The following is a 21,943-nucleotide window of genomic DNA, read 5'->3' on the forward strand; positions in this document are numbered from 1 at the left end:
CCCTTCAGATACCGACATGGAATGTACGAGATTGACGGGTCAGCATTTCATTCAAAAAAATCCCAAAACCGAAATTTATAAAGTTGGAAGAAGAAGGTTTGTGGTGTGTACACAAAACGGAAAGAGAAAAGAAACCAGATACAGGTGTAAAAACTGCCCAGGGACACCGTCTCTCTGCCTAGACCCTTGTTTTGAGCAATACCACACCAAGGTCAACCACTACACACTGGATATGGAGAGCTGGGAAAAAGAAATAGCTTGACAAAATGTATATAGACATTTATAATAATGAACTGTAAACAATTGTAAATATAATATAATTTTTTGGAATTTTTCAAATAGCGATTTCGTTATTTAAAAATATTTAGGTAAATGTCTGCACAAAACCTTCAATGCTTGCGAAAATAAAGCACCGGGAGGGATTTAAATACCCCCGCATAAATGCACGCTATATGCATGTAACTGAGCGGATGCAAATGGTGCGTTGCACACGCTTGAGGGGTTAACAATGAAAGCTTTATCATGGCTAGTCCACTCACTTACCTTGGCCAATGTCTCTATCTGCGTTAAAAACTCGTATACGGATCTCCCCTTACTTTCCCCCATCCATTCCTTTATCCCGGCTACAAGTGAAACGTCCTTGCTCTGCCCTCTGTGGGTCTCCCCAATTCTGAGGGTTTCCAACTGAACCCGTAGTTCCTCCAGCTGTGCTTGGAAAACCTCCATTTCCACCACACGAGCCATGCTTCACGCCAAAGGGCCAATGTGTATCTACTGTAAGCTAAACTATGTTCATAGGTCTCCCACAATTTCCTTTCAAAAGCAGTTCTCACTCAAGTTCGACCACTAACTGCTTACATTTATAAACATATTCATCTACCCTTGAAAATAATTTTAATAAAAATTAAAAAAAAAATGAGTCACAGTGCCACGGCAAACATATTTGATCCCAACAAATCTGTGTGTCTAGTTATGGCAACACATAAATCAAAACACTGTCACTTAAACTCGTGGGTGTTTGAAAGTTATCCACGTCTCCTAAAATTTCTTAACCATCTCCGGTGCGTAAGCCCGGTAACTCGAGCAGAATAACAACATCATGCCGCTTGCCACCAATTTGTTGTGCCCGGATAGGGGGCATTGCCTGTACTCACCCCCTGTTGGACATCCATGGATATCACTTAACCTATGCTGTGGAAAACATGCTTCACTAGGAGGGTCACAAAAACTCGAGTTCTCCAAACAACAACAAAAAGGGAATATATAATCAGATAAACCACTCGTACAACTCTATATTCTAAAAACACATTAACCAACCAAAATAATTTAAACCAGAAGTTCTAATAAGCCATGAGTGACCCGACCACGGGCAAGTACTCACTCGCACTAAACATGATGCACATGAAAAACACTGGTGGCATCCCAAGGTTTTCCACAGGCACACTTTGCTTTACTCGTCCGTTTCTGGCAACTGCTAGGAAGAGAGTGCTTGAAACGGCCTTTTTTTTTTCTTTCCCCAAGATTCAGCTTTTTTCCCCAAGTCGCGAAAGCTGCACACCCGAAATCCCTGAGGTCAGCAACTTGCCGGACATGCCTTGTCTCGCGAAGCGAAACTTGACCGGGTCTTTCCACTGATGCGTAAACAGTCTTTTCTAAAGACAATTCGATCGACTGCCAAGGAATGTGAAGAGTCAGCCGCGGCTCTGTCTCCTCGCCTTCCAGCCAGCCGTCTAACATTTTAACCTAAGCACACAATCTTACAAAAATTATACTTAATGACTAAGAAAATGAGCACAAGTACCTTAACCACTACGCTACCACGTACCCCCATTGCTGTTAGCACAGCAAACAAATCAAAGTTGGATTTGAAGTCCTCATAGCATTGACTGTGAAGAGTACTCTTGAAGAATGCCGTGTTCTGGGATGTGGCACCATGTAGATATTGTGTAAACAGACATTTCGGAGGAACATATCTTCAGGGTTTAAAAATCCACAAGCAAAAAACCATTGTGAGCAGGTGGCTGCAGTCCCCTCGTGGATTTTTATACCATGAAGATGGAGGTGATGTGTTCCTCCAAAACATCAGGTCACACAAGATCTGTACGGCGCCACATCCCACAAGATGGCATTCATAGTCACCGCCGTGAAAACCTCAAATCTTACAGAGTAGTCTTGTTTGGAAGGTGATGCAGTGTAGTCCATTAGAAGTTCACTTATATTCCCTCAAAAGACTGGTGAACTTGTACCGGACCACATGGTATCACATTGCAGAAAATATAGTCTTCAAATCCAACAAAAATATAAAAACTGAATCTTAATTTCACCTGCATGTTGATAATGGATCCAGATGTGATCATCATATAGTGATTTGACATTATGTAGTGGCATTTTGTCTGCTACAGATGGCTCATATTTCAAAGCATCATTTGAGAAAACATGGTGTATGAGGTCATTGGATTTTTTCAATTGACCTAATCCTTCCAGCCGCGCTATGGCCCTTGGGTCGACTCAGCCTCAAATAGAAATGAGTACCAGGAATCTTCCTGGGAGGTAAAGTGCGGCCAGCATGTAAGACTGACAACCTTACCGCCATCTTTGAGCTGATTGTTTAGACAAAATGTGGGACCCTCAATGCCTCACAACCTTATGAACTTCTGAGGCCTGTTACAAGGATAGGTTTACTTTTTTTTTTGGCCCTTTGTGGTTGTTTTGGATTTGTGTTATTAACCCTTGTTTCTATCTTCTTGTTAGTTATATCTTGAAAGTGTTATATTACTGGTGCAAGGTAAAGACATCTCACTGTTGCAGGTAGTCTGTGCTCTTGCAAATGGGAAACCCATTGTTACACCGAAGTACTGGGCTGATTACATTACTTCTCTGTCAACTAAGCAACCAGTTCCAGACTGCAGGAACTACATTCCTGCTCTGGCTGAAACAACACTCAATATGAACGAGGTGTCATTTGATGTCAATGAAAACAGGAAGAAACTGTTTGCAGGAAAGCATTTTGTGTTTGTCTGTACACAGCAATATAATGCTTATTCTTGCATGGTGACTGCTGCAGGTAAGGGTATTGGCATTCTTTTATCATATATGAAGAATAATCTTTTAACCATCCAATTACTTAATAGTTCATCACTGCCACAACAAAATCCCAGCACCCTGTTTTCCATAATATATAAGCAATTTTGAAAGTATTCCTTTCTTCTTTTTTCATGAGTTATTTTACGATGCTGTCAGTAGCTAGCCTATAAAGGTTGAATGGTAGGATAATATATGAAAGATGAATTGTAAAGGACTTGGAAGTAAGCATTTGTGATCTAATCAATATGGTATCGTGTGATGTGACTGGAGGGACTGAGGAAAACTGCAAAATATCTGTCAGGGTAGCCAATGCCTCAGCTAAGATTCAAACCAAACACAACATGAATATAAGTCTAGAGCATTACCACTATGCTAGCCTGTTTGACGTCTCCATAGTGTGGTCAGTGGCTCAGATCAAATAGCCATATAATGTCCCTGAGACACTGTGGAGTTGTCACATATATTATGCTAGTATTTTATCTTATTATTATTATCATCTTGTCATAGCCTTGTGTGCTTCTGTGGTCTTGCTTCAAGAGAAGAAAGCAGTAAAGGTGATAACATGACAAGACATGGGCTTGTTGCTATTTGAATGTAACTGCAAACGATGCAAGTAGACGTCTTCAGGGGTTTAATGTCCATCTTCTTAGAGACCTGTGACACAGACACCTAAGTGATGTTTCCCTTTATATGCCATTCATTGGAACCCTCATTTATTGTTCTGTGCTTTGATACTGTCCCTCATTTAAGGTTCAGCTTCAGTGAAGTCACGCCAGTAATGTTACTGGTATATTTCCTTACACTGGGGTTTATCCATTTCTCTGTAACTTAAGTCTTTTAATTACTCCAATAACATTAAAAATTATGAGCCATGATTTTTTTTTCATTTTGCAGGTTTAATTGTCTTTGCATGCTGTTGTGCATAGGTTATTTAATGACACTTTCATTAGTGAGGCTGTATAGTGTCAGATGATGGGATGACTAATGAATTGGAAAGTACTTGACAGGAGATGGTTGTGACCTAATTGAGGCACTATCCCTGAAAGTCTATGGTCCATTCGCGGAGACGAGACAGTCAGCGTAAACAAAGCAAGCCCCGCGTCGCCACAGCTGACAGCAAGGAGTGGACAAAGCACGCAGTTACTCAGTGTACTCACTGCATTCAGACGCATGTTAACCTGCATTCAGACTGAAGAGTGAACTTTGGATGCCCCTGCAACGAAACACGCATCATGTGATCGCTGCATGATTTCATTCAAAGAGCGAAGGAGACACCGCGTGCATTTGTTTACAAGGACTCTCTCGTCTCCGCGAATGGACTGTAGAGGCTTGGTGATAAGGTGTGGGTGGTTAGAAAACAGAGTCTCTCTTGAGATATCCTTCGAAGGGTGTCAGTGTAGGCCACGCCATAGCTCAAGCGTTAGTTGCTGGCTTCCCACTGCGGTGGCCCGGGTTCGATCCCGGCTCTGGTCAAGTGTGATTTGTGGTGGACAAAGTGGTGCTGGGGGAGGTTTTCTCTGAGTACTTCGGTTTCCCCTGCCAATCTTCAATCCACCAATTGCTCCACAATCACCCTCACTTATCTGGGGCCGGTACAATAGGCCAGAAGTGGCCGCAGTACAAGGGACTTAGTCTCACACCACTAGCAATAAAAAAAAAGGTATCCTTGTAGTGCTGAAGTTAGGAATGGTGGAGCTGTGCCTTCACTACCCCCACATGTCGTAATGGCTAAATGCTTAGTTAATTAAATAAATACGAGGATAACTTCACCTATGTAATGCCAGTCACTATTTTTTTCCTCATGGAGTGAGACTTGAGTCCACTTGGTACTTTGGCCACTGCTGGCCTTATTGTACCAGCCCCAGATGATAGATGATGATTATTGTGAAGCAGTTGGTGGAATGTGAATTGGCAAGGGAAACCGAAGTACCTGGATAAAAGCTGCCACAATGCCACTTTGTTCACCTCAAATCCTATATGGTGTGACCCAGGCTTGAACCTGGGCCACACTGTTGGGAAGCTGGTGACTGACTGCCTGAATTATGGTGCAGCCTGTAGCCAGTTACACTAACTGTATGTACTAGTACATGAATACTGGATATCAGCTCCTTGAGGTTAATGCAGTCATTTGTTCTAATGAAATGTGTCAATATAATAGTCATGTCTCTAAATTTGTTTTCACAGTATTGGGTACAAGCATTGCCGCTAGAAAAACTAAAGAAAGTGCTATAATGGTCATGAATGAGGTTAAAACAAGTAAAACTGGGACGTAGTGTGTAAAGTAAGAAACTTTAAGTCAGAGAAGTGTCACAGAAGCAGCCATTGCTATGCAACAGCTTATATTGCACTTTGGCTCTTTTCTGTTAAGTTTTAAATTTCTTATTTATAATTTTCTGGCAGATGGAGGCCTGCTTGTTATTTCAAGATGTTCTCAACAGTTTCATGCATATTATGTACGATGGGGTACCCAAAAGAGACCGAATTAATTTTTTTGTGGGCAGAGCTTTTGTAGTACCGCGTTTTGCCACTATGAGCGCATAGAGCTAACATTCCTGAGTCGATAAGCCGACTACCATTGCTTCAGAAGGTAAGGACTAGTTTCGGCAGAGTTTATAGTGACAACTGTTTTGTGTGATCGTCGTTTTTGCAATGGCTGATTTTCGTGAACAGCGTGCGGCGGTGAAATTCTGCTTTTTGCTCGGGAAAATTGGAACAGAAACTCTTGAAATGTTAAAAACGGCATACAAGGACGATGCTATGGGGAAAACTCAAGTGTTTGAGTGGTTTTCCCGTTTCAAAAATGGTGAAATGTCAATTGATGACAAACCTCGTTCTGGTCGTCCTTCCATGGCCCGAACACATGAAAATGTTGAAAAAATTCGTGAAATCATCAAGGAAGATCGACGACAGACCATTGAAGAAATTGTGGAGCTGTCAGGAGTGACTTGGAGCTCAGCGGCCAGATTTGTGGCAGTCGGGTGACTGGTTTTTCCATCATGACAATGCCCCTGCTCACACAGCCCTGTCTGTACGACAATTCTTGACCAAAAATGGTATGACCCCTGTTCCTCATCCTCCATACTCACCCGACCTTGCCCCATGCGACTTTTTTTTTGTTTCCTCGAATGAAAAGAGACATGAAAGGAAAAACCGATGGAGGCGCTGTCAAGCATCTCAAAAGATGAATTTAGACAATGTTTTGAAAAATGGAATAAAAGACTAGACAAGTGTATTAGTGTAAGTGGAGAGTACTTTGAAGGGGATTGAAGGTTTGTGCTTAAAATTTGAATAAATAAGTTTTAAAAAAAACAAGTTCGGTTTCTTTTGGGTACCCCCTCGTATGAAATCTGATATTGATGAATTGATTGATGAATTGATCATTTCTTTTATGATTGGAAAGATGTAAGTGTAAAAGTAGTTCGTGTATTTCCTTGACCATTTTTTTTTCAGGTGGAAAAGCTGATATTCTGGAGCAGAATGGAATGACCTATGCAGACCTGGTACAACCAAATACAATTGTAATGCAATATGCTTTTAACAAACCATCCCAAGAGACACAAGTGCCTCAGTCATTTCAAGAAGTGACAAGTGAGTTCAGAAATCACTTCCTGTGTGACCAGTTTCCTTTCTGACAGATCTCAATATTTGAAGCCACTCCAGAATGTTGGCTTATGTGATTTTAAGTGATACAATCTGTTTCATCATTGGCTTTGTTATTTTAATGACTGTTAATCTAGATCATTTTAAATTTGTGTATGAAGTTCTGGTATTCACATCATGTTTTTTAACTTTATTGATGGTTAATTTTATTCAGTTAGCAATATATTTTATGAACATGTTAATTAAGTTGGCTGAATATTTTTGCTTAGTATGGAAATTAAGTAATGTAAATTCTTTATGTAACAACCAGCTCCCCTCTCTAATGATTCCTATATTTTCCACAAAATGTTTGTGCATTTAAATGTATATTTAAAAAAAAATTGCTGACTCTAACCTTTGCTTCTTCTTTGTATTGGGAAGTAGGCTTTGAGAAACTGAACTGCAGTGAACCCCCCCATTTTAGGTCTCTTTGGGGAGCAATGGATGTATGTGCCAAACTGAGGGGAATATTAAAGAGAGGAAGTTAAAAACTTAGATTGTTGAATTGGGTTCATTGAAATTAAATGTCAGATGAGGAAACCCATTAAATTGATGAGCACTGCATTGGGGTTTCACATTATTTATTATTTGAATAAATCCATTTTGATTTATTTGGCTGCTTTACAGAACTTAATCATTTAAACTAATTGGTAACTCATGATTTCTATATGAAAGTACACCTGCCTTTTCTCTTTGTGTGTAACAGAATTAGTATATGAAGGGGGACCCAAAAATAACCGGAACCGACCTGTTGCGCACACATGCTTTGTAGTTACGAGTTGTGCTGCTAGCTGGTGTTAGCTGGGGGTCTCCCGCGACTGTTAGTGAGCTGGCGTCAGTCTGAGTTAAGTGGTTTGTCTGTGGTGCTCTGTTGTGTGCGTTCCTGTTTCAACCCTTTGGCGATTAGTGAGAATGGCATTGTCCACAAAGAGTTCACTCCACCAGGACAAACAGTGAACCAACATTTTTACCTGGATGTGTTACGAAGATTACGAGAGAGTGTGCGACGAAAACGGTCCGAAATGTGGAGAAATGGGAACTGGTTGCTTCACCATGACAATGCTCCAGCCCATCTCATGTGCAAACCTTCGGTTAAAATTCGCTGGACCGTGCTCCATGAGATGTTCGTTTCCTCAGAAAGTTGGTCAATGGTCTTTCGACGATCTTCATCAATTGCACGTTTGATTTTGGCAATGTTTTCGTCATTTCTTCCTGTCGAAGGACGCCCGGGGCGTGGCATGTCTTCTGTTGACATGTTGCCAGATTTGAAACGGGAAAACCACTCGTAGACCTGTGATTTCCCCAAAGCATCATCATTAAAGGCTTGCCGAAGCATCCCAACAGTCTCGGCTGCAGTTTTCCCTAACAGAAAGCAAAATTTCACGCACACTCTTTGTTCCTTCTGGTCGGCCATCTCACTAATCGCCAAAGGGTTGAAACAGGAACGCACACAACAGAGCACCACAGACAAACCACTTAACTCAGACTGACGCCAGCTCACTAACAGTCACGGGAGACCCCCAGCTAACACCACCTAGCAGCACAACTCGTAACTACAAAGCATGCGCGCACAACAGGTCGGTTCCGGTTATTTTTGGGTCCCCCTCGTATGTAATATTTAAGTTATTTTCTCTTATGACAGGTAACCATTTAGCTAGACAGAGTACAGTAATTCAATGGACAAATTACGTATAACATTGTGATATCTAGAAAATGTCTCCTGTGGAGCCCTAAAATGAACTACACCAATGACGTGTGACATGTTTTTTTATGTTACAGAATATTTAAAATCAAGGGGTAAGCGAGTGATTCCTGAAAGTGAAATAGGCCTTGCTATTCTACATTGCTCCGTTGACAGACATTGTAACCCAGATTACAGAGTTGCTTCAGTGTTGATACCCAAAGGGACTAGAAACATTAGTCACCCTGAAGTTGTTTTGGCTTTGGATACACAAGACTCAGAATCAGAGAGTATAAAGAGAATTAGAGAAGCAGCAAAAGATACAGTTATCCCAGAGAGTGGGACTGTGCTAAAACTCTCAGGTTCCGTTGTCACTTCAACTCCAAAACATGTGATGAATGACAGGGAAAGTATGGAGAGTAAGACTGTAAATGTCAGAATTCCAGGCAGAACTGTGGAGAAAGAAAGGCTGCCAGTGCATGACAAGACGGATGCTTCTTATGTTTCACAAAAAAGGTGAGCTGTAAATTCTGTGGCAGTAATTGTCTAGTGCTGTCCTATACAAGGCTGTGAGCCAGAAATTTCTGCATACCAGAACATAAATTTCATTCTCACTCACACTGATCCACACAAATTAACAGTTTGTTATTAATTGATTTTCTTTAAGTTGTATGAGTGAGGTCAAACTGAGTGCCTTTGGTAAGGTGACCTCATATATGTAGTATTTGCTGGAATAATGCTTGGCAGGGGAAAACTAAAATGTTTTAGAGAAACACGAGCCCCACTTCCATTTTTCCCACCCCAAGTCATACAGGGATTATCTTGGATTGAACACAGGCCTCAACAGTGAGAAGGTGGCACCTGATTTCCTCAGCTTTGCCATGACCCAAGTAATTTAGACATAATTTTTCTTATCAAAATATTTATTTTGAAGTCAATTCTGCATGCCACAATTTTTTTTGTGTGTGTATATGTCACTTGTGGCAGTGATACCGTTGATTTTTTACCACTTAGTGGGTACTAGTGTATTAATCAAGGGGTCTGAGGTTCAGTTCACATGCCTGTTATCTGAATTTGTTATTTCAGAGTTTTGAATTGTGACATGAATCAAAGAGGTTATTTAGAGTAACTCTTTGTTATTCTAATTTAAATTTTCCATGGCTCACATTGATACTTTCATGGAAATGCCGAAACAGTAAAGGCAAAGTTGTTCCTGTGCTTAATTAGTTAAACACTATGCCATGAAGCCATAGGGGGGTGGGGGGGTTATAGCTCCAACGTTCTTGACCTTAACACTAGATGGAGGTGAGTGGTCAGCTTCATGACCCTGGCACTTTACCCCCTGGGAAAGAATCCCCTTACTAATTAGCTAGGAGGCTTGGTGGGCCCCAGAGTCAGACTGGGCACTGTGGAGAGGAGAAAAATCTTTTGCTGCTGGGAACCGAATCCGGGCTGCCCAGCCTGTAGCCCGTTGCTATACTGACTGAGCTATCCCAACTCCATTGCTAGAGGTTGAGGTTGAGGTTGAGGTGTAAAACCTTCCCACAGAGGTCCTCTACTATCATGCTGAAATGTGGTTAAAATAAATGCAGCAATATGAAAATACATAAAGGAAAAGAAACGCACATACTTATTTATAGATATAAGAGACATAAGAAGTGTGTAATTAATTATATTCAGGGCATGCTTTTAATTTTTGGCTGTTATGTAGGTTTTGTTTTTCTGTTAGGTTCAGAAGTTTGGAAGATGATGGCTTCCTCAGAAAGAAGGCTGCTGCTACTGCCATTGAACAGTCCCATGTAATAATAAAATTGGAACCTGATGCGAAAAATGGTAGCGATGATGAAGATTTGTTTGAGTTTCCGTCTGATAAGAAAGCCAGGCTGGCAGCTTGTGAACCAGCAAATGAAGATGAAGACATTTTCGCTTTTGCTGATGACGTAAAACCCAAACCACTCCAGTTACATGCACAGAAAGATCAACCTGTAGAGTCATCTGAGCTGCCAAAGAAAAGAAAGCTTCAGAATGGAGACACTACATTTGAGCTGAATTCTTTCAGTAAGAGACGCGTCCTAGAGAAGGATGTTTGCCATCAGCAGATCACAGAATCTTATAAGGATGAACCCATGGAACACAGTGTTTCTCCTTCCGGTTTCCTTACTGTTGTTCAAGATACCAAGGTAAGCTGCTTCCATAATAACAGTTGCAAGATACAGTGGGGTCACATCTTTTGTGGCCTCTCTGTTCTAGTGGTCAGAGTTCAATTCCTGGCACTACCAGATTTCTTCTGAGAAATAGTGGGTCTGGAACGGGGTCCACTCAGCCTCGTGATGATAATTGAGGAGCTATTTCAAGGAAACAGCAGCTCCAGTCTAGAAAACCGAAATTAACGGCCATGGGGATTTGTTGTGCTGATCACGTGACACCCTCTATCCGTTAAAGTTTCTAAGCAACGGATCTGTAAAGACACAACAATAGGGGTGTTGCTGGAAACGGTGTTTTCTATTTGGTCCTTGGAAAGTGGTTATAAAGAAGAATTTAGTTGAGAATAGCTGAGTTCAGGAGGTACAGTGAGCAGTAGTTGAGATTTGGGCTCTGCAAAAGGAGGCTGAGAAATGAGTTCAGGTGTGGAGTGTTAACTAGCTGCGCAATGATGTGACCATGGAAGCTGATGCCAGGAAACAGCTAGTGGAGAATGCAGTAGACTGAGGGCACTAGTCTCTGTGTGTGTGTGTGTGTGTGTGTGTGTGTGTGTGAGGGGGGGGGAGAGAGACACACACACACGGACGGCTGTAAAGTGTAGTTCCAAGTGGTGCATACAGGTGGTTAATAAATCCAATTCACCAATCCAAACCCCATCTATAATCACACGCCTAATTTGTGACAATATAAGAAAGAGTACATATACAAGTAAAATGTAGAGTAATTATATTTTTAATTATGTAGAGGGAGAGAGAGAGATGGAAGAATGAAACAATAAAAAGGAAAAGAGTAAACCTGATGGGAGAAGTCAGAGACACATGGGAACTGAGGAAGAGGCAGGGTTTACACTTGATCCATCTCTGGGATGTAGTAATGTCGTGTAGTTTAATTAAAGTCAACAGACACTTCAAACGATCACAGCAAGGAAAGCGCTTTGCTCGCTATCTGCTTCATGCTAGTTCCTTGCTTGACTTACTCTTCGACTCTGAAGCTGGAGATGACATGTCCTCTGAAATGTCTGTTGACTTTCAGTGAAGTCCACAAGATCATATCCCAGAGAAGGGAAATCCAGACTAAAGACACAAGACACATCCCAAGGGCCAAGGAGGCCAGGGTGGAGGGGTTGGGGCTGAGTATGATGTGAGATGTATACATGGCTCAGCTCAGAATATGTTGTTCTTATTGAATTAAAAAAAAAAGTATTATGTTACCTACTTTCCATAACACTTTAAAGATTTATAAAATTAATGTTAAGTTGCTCAATGTTTTTTTATTGTTCCCAGGTATTTTGTTATATTTATAAATTATCCTGTAATTCCATGGTGCTTCATCAGACAGGATAGCCCAGTCTGTTTAGTGATGGGCTACAGGCTGGATGGTCAAGGTTTCATTCCCAGCAGGGGCAAAATTTTTCTCTTCTCCACAGTGTCTAGACTGGCTTTGGGACCCAAAAAGCCTCCTATCCAGTGGGTACCCAGGACAATTTCCCCAGGGTTAAAGTGGCTGGGGCATGAAACTGGCCACTCATCTCTGTCTATTTCAGAGGACAAGAATGGTGGAGCTGTACCTCCACTCCTCCATATGTCTTCATGGCATAGTGCTTAAGTGACTAAGCACAGGGGCAACTTATAGTTTTTCATATTCACCTTACATTCGCGGTACTTAAGAAATTGTAAAGTTGTGTCATGGTAACCAACTTGATGATTGCTTCTTGCAGGAGAATGCAGCATTGGACAAGTCCATAATGAATCTTCCTGACGGCCTGAAGACTATGACTGTGGTTGAAGTTGAAGATTTAGTTTCTCGAAATATCGCAGTCATCGGACCTCATGCTGTAGAGCCCAGATATGTTGGCACTAACTTCAAGAAGTTCAGAAAGGTCTTGTATGTTTCTTATTCTTGAAATCTTTAGAGAGAAATTGTCTGGCTTTTGACCATGTCTCTGTTGCATATCATGAATGGTGGGTTTAACAACATTTCTTCTTGAAGCGACCATGAGGCCACCCATTATTAAAATGCAGTGCTCATTTTACTAAAATTGACGACTTTGAAATTATTTGAAATGTTATATAACTTCAGCTTTTGGAGTTTATCATACATTGTACAGGTTACCATATTCACCCTGAAGATGCCAAATGCAGTATATTGTGAAATGGAATGGTGAAGCTGAAGTTACATTTAGATATGAGTATCCAGAAGCCTACGGAGAAGGCCATTTTAAACGTGGCTGTCACTCATCTCACGCCGACCTCCTGCCTTCTAACACCACAATCCGAAGACTAACTTTGCTTGTCCCATTGGTCCCCATGATATAGACTGGACCCAGCAGAAAACACCACTTCCAACATTTCATCTGTTGTTCCCTGATTTCGCTGCTCTCATGGAGATGTGTTTATTGTGCCATTGCCTAGCAACGTGCCTTGGCTTTTAGAAAATATGTCACAGTATTGTTGGATTGATCAAATTAATGATAAAATTGGTAGGATATATAGCATACATGTGAAAGAAGACAAACATGTACAGAATTTTGGGTGGAAAACCTAAAGTAGTAGGACAACTTTGGGGACCTAGAATAGATGGGAGGATAAAATTTAAATGGATCCTAAAGAAACTATGTGTGTGAAGATGTGAACTTGGTCCAGATGGGTCATTACAGGGTCTCACTGTGGCCTTTTCTAAACATTGTACTCAACTTTCAGGTTCCATGAAAGGGAGGGTGTGCTGAGTGACTATAAAATTCATAAGGACCATGTTCCATGGAGTTACTTAATGTAAAAATAACAGTTTGGCAATATGCACAGTGCATCTCAATCAAAATGTTTTGTATGAATACTTGTTAAGTCACATTTAATATATGTTGTCATTATCTCAAAGACAACCTGGCATGTGACAAAAATGTACGTGACTTAAAATATTGATTCCACCTTGTTGATAAGGAGTTTAATTTGATTTTTAAGGGGGTCTGTTTTGTCTGGAATGTTATTTGTTCTGCTTAGTATTTTTATGAAAATATGTGAAGGCCTTACTGTATAGTCATCATTTAGCATATAGGATCAGAACAGTCAGTAAATTTTCATAAGGACTTCATTATTCTGACAGTCATTTCTGTGTTTAATGTTCTGTTTTAGGTCCAAGCAGTTAACCACTGGCCTGTGGTTAGAAGTGAGGACTTGATTCCATTTGAAGTTGATACTAAAACTCTCTGTAAATGGCTTAATGAAACACATAATGGAACTGAAATGAAAAATAATGGTGATAAAATGGAAGATAACGATGATGATTGGGCTTTCTTAGGGCCTTCACAGACTAATAAGAAAAAAACTCAAGCTAGACACAAATGAATTTTAATTTTACTGTTATATTTGAGGATGCTTATAAAATATCTGGAAAGTACAGTAATAAATTTAAAAATAATTTTTAAACATGAGAAAATGTAATTTAAGATTTTAGTATCCAGAAGAAAAAAATTGGGCTGATAGCACTATATACCGGTGTTGTTTATTGTCGCTGTAAGAACTTAGTTGCAAACTGAACATCTTATTTGTACATCAGCTGAACCAGCACAACTGCAAGATATACACAGACTTACCAACTTACCAATAGAGGTGTGAGTGATGACAGACACTAATAAGAAATAGAGTGTGAGAGTGTGAGTATTAGCTGGATTTGGCCGGCTCAGGGTAGGGATCAGTAGTGGGCTCTTTCTGGATACAGTAATGAACCTTCTAGTTCCATAAAAAAGTGGACATATATTTGGGCAGCTGAATATCAGTTTCTCATAAGGACCCTGCTTCCAGGAGTGAGATAAAGACACTTTGTATGATAACTTACAGTTAGGTAGAGGTATGTTTTCTTCCTACTTTACACNGGTCGTCCAGCCTATAGCCAGATGCCACACCAGCTGCACTATCCTGGCTCCCTGGTTTCATAAGAGGTCCTGAGCTTCTTGTGTAGCTTTTGGCTTCTCAAGGACTCTTTCGCATGTAGTTGAAATAGTTCCAGAGGGTTTTAACTCAGATGGTGAGGTACAATGAAGATTTGAAGCCAGTTGTTTATTGTGGTATATTGAAACATAAGAACATGCATCCCTACACCAAAATAATTCTTTAAGAAACCATTGGTAGAAGAGGATCATGAGCAGTAAGAAGTTTTAATGCTGTAGTGAGAATGTGCAAGTGTGATGGGATGACTGTTAAGTAATGAAGTGCAAAAGGTATGGAAGGAAATTGTAGCCTAATTTGAGATATTGTCTCAGCATTCCACTGAGCAACTGAGGAAAATCATAAAAAGTCTCAGGATTGTGGGTCTGTAGCTGAGATTTGATCCTGGGACCTTCTAAACATAAAGCAGAAGTGCCAACCACTTGACCTCAGCATTTGGTAAGAATGTATTACTTGCACAAGTTCTGCAAAACATGCTTCTCTATTAGGCTTTTGTCAGTGTTGGTGGGAACATTGGTGGATGGTAGCTTACAAGAAATTGGATAAAATTCTGTAATCTGAAGAAGCAATTTATCTCTTGTCATGTGAACATGTGCAGGATAATATAGGAGAGGCACAGAAATAACTGAAAAAGAAAAAGTCAGTCATGAAAAAACTGTCCAACAAAAAGGGGGTTGTAATAGCAGTTTGTATTATTGCTGATAGCTTCTATTTAAATTAGTAACTGTTGTTTTGCTGCACTGTCCAGTTTTTATGCTTTATGCTGATACAAATATGTGTATCTTGATTGTAGATAAAGGAGAAAATAAGCTTAAAGAAAAAACAACTCTCCTAATGAACCGCTTAGAAAGTTGGTTTAATAAGAATGAGCTAATATTAAATACTAGGAAGTCTTGTGCCCTATCATTCCACCCAAGACAAAGGGAAAGAGTTTGTTTATAGTGATGTAGAAATCCCTTATAAATCAGATGTAAAGTTCTTATGAATAAAAATTACTGAAAATTTGAGATGGAATATCCATATGAAATCTGGATGTACAAATTTAAATAAGGCTTACTTTATTATTAAAACCTTAAAGGAAACCATGAGCCATAAAATGATAGATATATCTACTATTCTTATTTTCAGTCAAGATTGAAATATGGAATAATTTTCTGGGGACCAGCAAAAGGTAGTATAATGGTCTTTCGGTTACAAAAGGTGATGGGACTAATAGCGGGGGTGAATAAAAGAACGTCTTGTAGAAGTATGTTTTTCCAGTTCAAAATTCTGACCATGCCCTCTTTTTATATCTTGACCATATTATATTATATCAAACAGTTGAGGGATAATCTGGAATGTAATTTCCAGAAGTATGAGTACAATACTAGAGGCAAAAATAAATTATATATCCGAGCATGTAGGACAGCCCTTTTTCAGAATAATGTGTTAAAGAAGGCAAGTAGATTATATAATAAATTGCCGGAAATAATAAGAATTTTAGAAAATTTCAGAAGGTTTAAAAAGGAGGTAAAATAATTGTTGATCTCGAATACCTTTTACTCGTCGACAAGTTTTTAAATTCCAACCTTTATTAAAAATTGTCAAATTATGTTGGTGTTAAATCTTTCATCCACCTTTCCTGACACTAATTTTTTTTTAATTACACAATTCTAATTGTGATGGATTAAGTATTGTTATTATGTAATTGATCGTATTTATGTAATCATTACATTTCTGTAATTTATGTGATTTGTTTTCATTGGCTATTTCTGTATCCGCTGGTATTCCAGCTATATCCCATATTAGGATCCATGGAAATAAAATTAATAATAATAATAATAATAATAATGAATGGGTTTGATATATATCTGCAGGTCTGTGTACGTGTAAATTTTAATTGTACAGGGCCAGCATGGGCAGATGCAAACCAAAGTAAAAATCTTTAATAAAATATGCAATATTTACACAAAGAATAAATATTACATTGTGCTAAGAGGTTACCAGATATTCTTATGAAAGTGAAATGTGAGAATAAAATCCTGTTTTAATCCATATCTTTTCATTATAACCTCAACTTTATATGAAATACAAGTCAAACTTCATAATTAAAAAAAAAACCTCATTGTATAAATAATTAATTAATAAAATGATATGTAGAGATCCCATTATGATTTAAAACTTCTATATGGAACATTAATCTGTATGGTATGTATTTAATGAAATAGAAACAAGCATAATATATGGCTCTTCACTCACTCACGGAGCTGAGCCTTGAGAAGCTGCCAATTGTGCAGTTACTCAATAGCTTCCCAGCATTTTATGGAACCTGAAGGTTCATTGCCATGTTCACAAGAGCCCTCCACTGATCCCTATCCTGACCCAGATCAATCCAATCCATACAATCCCATTCTGTCTCAAAGATCCATTTTAATATTGTCCAAACACCTACATCTTGGTCTTCCCTGTATTCTCTCTCCATCTGGCTTTCTCACTAATATCGTATATGCATTCCTGTTCACCACCATTCGTGCTACATGCCCTGCCCATCTTATTCTAATTATACTTGGAGAAGAGTACAAGTTATGAAGCTCCTCATTATGCAGTTGTCTCCAACCTCCTGTCACTTCATCTCTCTTCAGTCCAAATATTCTCCTCAGCACCCTGTTCTCAAACACCCTAAGTCTATGTTCCTGCCTTTACCACTGGTAAAATTAAAGTTTTGTATATTCTAATTTTTATGTTTTTAGACAGCAGACGAGAAGACAAAAGGCTCTGGACTGAATGGTAGCAAGCATTACCCACGTTCGATTTCCTCCTGAATCAAGTTTTGATTTGTTATAGTCATTCCCAAATATCTGAACTGTGCCACATTTTCAAAACATCTGTTACCTATCTTTATGTCATGATTTTGCCCTGCATTTCGGTGATGAGACAGCAACATATACTTAGTTTTCGCTGCGTTTACTTCTAGAACAACCTCCTTACAAGCACCAAATAAAGTTTTTTTTTATGGTATATACAGTAGAACTTGGTTATAACGTCATCAAAGGGACCTAAAAATAGTGTCGTTATAAACGAGTGTCGTTGTAACCGAAATGGGCACTTCCACAGTAGCCTTATGTTAGTCACGTAAAAATCTACCAAAAACCGAGTTAAAAATGTTGCATTTTTTAGTGAAATACGTAGTTAAGTACAGACTAACGTAACATTAACGTGGAATTGCCCAAATGTGTAATATCAAAGACATATTACAGCACTTTTCACTGACAATACACACCGCACTAATACTGTATATTAAAGGTAGGCCTACTCACCAAATTACAGTAGATTACATCAATTGTTGTGCCTTACTGTACCTAGATACGAGTACAGTAATCAGTTATCTTCATCTGTTTCCTGTTACTTGCCCAATACACACTTTCTAAATTACGTTCAATGTCCATATCAGAGAAATTCAGGAATGAAAATGACGTTACATACGAGGTTGATGCATTTGTGCATGTCGTACTAAGCAAGGTATAAAAACAGTTGCTTTATGAGGAATTAGTTCGTACCATTGAATATTTGACGCAATAGACAAGGTGTCGCAGAAACCGATGTTGCTATAACCAAGTTTTACTGTATATTATCACCCAGTAAATTCACATCATCAGCATAGACCAACAGTTGATGTGTCCCATTTAATTTGAGTCCCACCTGGTTTTCCTGGACCTTCCTAATGGTATATTCTAAATCAAAGTTGGAAAGGAGTTGCAATAAAGCATCTCCTTGTTTTAGGCCATTCTGGATAGGGAAATTATCAGACAAATGTTTACCTATACAGACATTACCATACATTTCATTTAAACATATTTTTAATCAGTGTAACTAGTTTCATGGGTACCCCAAATTCTATCAGAATATTGTACACTCCTTCCCTCCTAACTGAATCTTAGGCTTTCTTGAAGTCTATGAATAGCTGATGTACTGTCTCATTGTACTCCAATTTTTTCTCCAGTATCTGACAAAAGCAAAAGATCTGATCAGTTGTTGATCTGTTACATTGACACCCACACTGATCATCACCAGTAATTTAATCTATATATGGATTTAACCTTGAGAGAAGGTTGTTGGATAGTATTTAGTGTGAAGTTGTTGCAATATCCCACCATAATTACTAGTCATTTTTATTGCCCTTTTTGTGAATTGGTACAATAATAGACACCTTCCACTGATCAGTCAATTCTTCCTTATTCCAAATATAGAATTAATGAGTTTATAGATGCCGGACCATAATGTTTCACTTCCTGCTCGAATCAGTTCTGCCGGAATTTGATCACTACCTGGCGATTTATACCTTTTGATCTTTGCAATAAGAACTTGAACTTCAAAAGGACTAGGATTAGGTACTAAGAGTTCAGTTATATGTATTTCTATCTGCCTAACAGCACTGACCCTATGTATATTCAATAACTGAGAGAAGCAGTTCTTCCACCTATTCAAAATGTTGTGGGAATCTGCAAGCAGATCACCATTCTCATCCTTCACTAAGTTACTGCTAGGCTGGTAACCCCTCCTGAAGTCATTTATTCCTCTATACAGGTCTCCAATGTTCTTGTTCTTACTGTTCATTGCAAGCTCATCAATTTTGTCTTTCAGATATTCCCTTTCATTTGTTCCTGAAATGCCTGCTGGTTTCACATCTTATATTGTTCAGATTATTTCCATTCATTTCACTTGGATCCTGTAACCATTGCAGCTTGGCCTGTTACCTTTGATCTAATAATTTTGAGCATCTTTTGTCAAACCATGATTTATGCTTCTTCAGTTCTTAATAACCTAGACTCTCTTTGGCTGAAATTTTATATTCCCTCCTAATAGTTTCCCAAACTCTATTAATATCCACCTCAGTGGCGAAGTTTTCCAAAGTTGTGTACCTGTTTTGAGATTTCAACATGATACTCCTCTTTACCCTTTACCTCTCCATTTGAACTCATTGTTTGTTTACTCAGTGCCATTCTCTCCCTAACTTACCACCACCAGATCCTCAGTTAAGATTATTATAAAATGTATTTAGAGTGCCTAAATGAAACTGAGTTTAAGACTTATCATATTGTCATGTGCTGGGTATGTCACACGACAAATAACTTCACGTGGGTCTCGGATTCAGCGAATCTTTATTGGACACTCACACTTATACACCTTACAATTGTTATCACCTCAACTGTATTCTGGCGGCTATCTTTCGACTGTGTTGTATGGCAACTAGGTTCCAACTATACTGTATGAAGGCTAATTAGCTCTGTAGTCCTGTAGCTCTGTTGCTCTCGGCTTATGCAGGTGTTCTGCGGACCGGATACGAGACACCATTCACCAAGGTTCGATCTCACGGGTTCGGCAATCCATTGCTTTGGGAACGCCCTTTATACACTGGTAACGTGTTTCGTCTCATCCATTGTTACTCAACAGCCTTCTGTTGTTCGTCTCCAGGGGAACGTGTTCATGTTTCGGCACTGTTTACGCGACAGCTCATTGTTATTATGTTACCATGGTAGTAACTCTTCTGGATTCCAAACCTGTGACATTCATGCTGAGTCCTGTTTCGATTTTCTCCTTAATATGGGATATGTACCTTAGAGAAATGGTATGTGGTGGTATGGACTGGATTGATCTGACTCTGGATAGGGATCAGTGAAGGGCTCTTGTGAATACAGTAATGAAAATTCAGGTTCCATAAAATGGTAAATTCTTGAGTAGCTGAGAGACTGGTAGCTTTTGAAGTAGGCCTCAGCACCACAGGATTAGGATGTGTAACTTCAATTGTTTGGATGTAATATAGGGAAAAAAAACCTGCTAGCTGCAAATGCTAGTAACTTCCTGTGTAATTTGGTAATACCTATCAATGAAGCATTTTATTAATAAAGTGGTAACTTCATGGAGCTGAACCCTTCTTGGGATCTTGCAGTTATGCAGTTACTCAAGAACTTCCCAACATTTTATGGAACCCATAGATTCATTACAATGTTCTCAAGAGCCCTCTACTGATCCCTAATACTGTAGTTTATATCAATTTGGTTTATAAAAGAAGTACACAGTACATACAATATCCAGAACATGACTCAGCATAGACCAGTGTTTTGACAAAATTCAGTACATTTTGTTTGCACTAAAACTGAGGAGTAAATCTGTTTCTGAGCTACAGCAATTCATCATTACTGTTAATAGATGAATGTGAAAATTCTAGCATTTCCTAAACCATATGCTTGATTATGATAATTTTGCATTTGAAAATTTGGTTTTGTAAATATAAAGAGATCTTCACCATTTTATGCACCTGTTAATAAAAACTAAATTAAATAGAATCCTGTCTTTATTGTAGTTTCTCCAGCCCTAGAATTTAGTGGATCGTATAGTGTGTCAATGTTTGGTCTGGTTATATAATTCTGTTCATGTTTGTTCTTTCTGGAATTTATCTGAGAATAGTCATTCCTGTTATGAATGGAAAAATGTAAAGATCAGTCATCAACAGATAACTATAACACACTACTTCAAAAGAAAAGAAACTGGCAAAATATACTGCTGAGTAAAAGCGTAGGATGTGTGTACACACACACGGGATATGTTCTCTTTTCTGGAACTATCCATGTGAAACCAAAAACTGTCTAAAACAGAATTAGAAAAAAAAAATAGATATTGCTATTTTGCCATGAACGTGAAACAAAAGAATTATATAACCAATCCATCATTAGCAAATAGAGTTCATAAGTTGAATATGTGATATTAAGTATATGATTTTGATAATTTCATTGAAATACTGTAAATCTGTTTACTCACCTTCAAGTAGTAACATAAATACAGAACCAGAGTTGATCTGTGTAATTTTTATGCATCCCCATTCTCTTATTCAAAAATCTCTGGCATTCATAAGGCAAGCATTATGTTCTGTGTGTTTGAGAAATGATCAGCATTCAGTGTGAAAGTATGTAGTTAAATCTAATTTTCAGTCACAAGTTCAGCAATGATGAAACAGAACATCTGAAAAGCTGTACTTGCAATTATTTGACCATTTTTCCATACTCTGTGAAATATTGTGGAGTTAAATTTACGTGTATATACCTTGAATAATATAAGATTGAAAATCAATTCTGTTAGTTCCTTCTTTAAAACCGAAGCTGAATAGTAAGTAAATGGACAGTTCTAAGACACCCTTTTTTAAAATGTTGTCTCAGACATATAGCGAAAATTCCATGTGAAGTTTCTTTGGGGGTTCCATTGAATATTTAGCTTGGAAGGTATCTATAAAGATTAAAAATTCCTTTCTCTTCACCTTGGCACCTGTTTTTCAGAGCACCAAATATATGGAGTATGCGCACAAAAGTTTGCCAACTGTCACAGATGTAATCACGTGGGCACGGTTTATATAAAAGATCACACA

General features: G+C 38.8%; 1 protein-coding gene across 1 annotated transcript in view; it reads left to right on the plus strand.

Moving 5' to 3' along the window:
* LOC111873030 (nibrin) overlaps positions 1-14,470 on the plus strand; it is a 31,530-nt gene extending 17,060 nt beyond the window's left edge. Inside the window, exons 5-10 of the mRNA XM_023867396.2 lie at positions 2,809-3,064; positions 6,535-6,672; positions 8,503-8,920; positions 10,134-10,584; positions 12,324-12,485; positions 13,735-14,470. Of these exons, the coding sequence (XP_023723164.1) occupies positions 2,809-3,064; positions 6,535-6,672; positions 8,503-8,920; positions 10,134-10,584; positions 12,324-12,485; positions 13,735-13,947 (1,638 nt within the window). The 3' untranslated portion in view covers positions 13,948-14,470. The remainder of the gene's footprint in view (positions 1-2,808; positions 3,065-6,534; positions 6,673-8,502; positions 8,921-10,133; positions 10,585-12,323; positions 12,486-13,734) is intronic.
* The last annotated feature ends 7,473 nt before the right edge of the window (positions 14,471-21,943 follow it).

This window comes from Cryptotermes secundus, unplaced genomic scaffold (assembly GCF_002891405.2).
Source record: "Cryptotermes secundus unplaced genomic scaffold, Csec_1.0 scaffold3170, whole genome shotgun sequence".
Lineage (NCBI taxonomy): Eukaryota > Metazoa > Arthropoda > Insecta > Blattodea > Kalotermitidae > Cryptotermes > Cryptotermes secundus.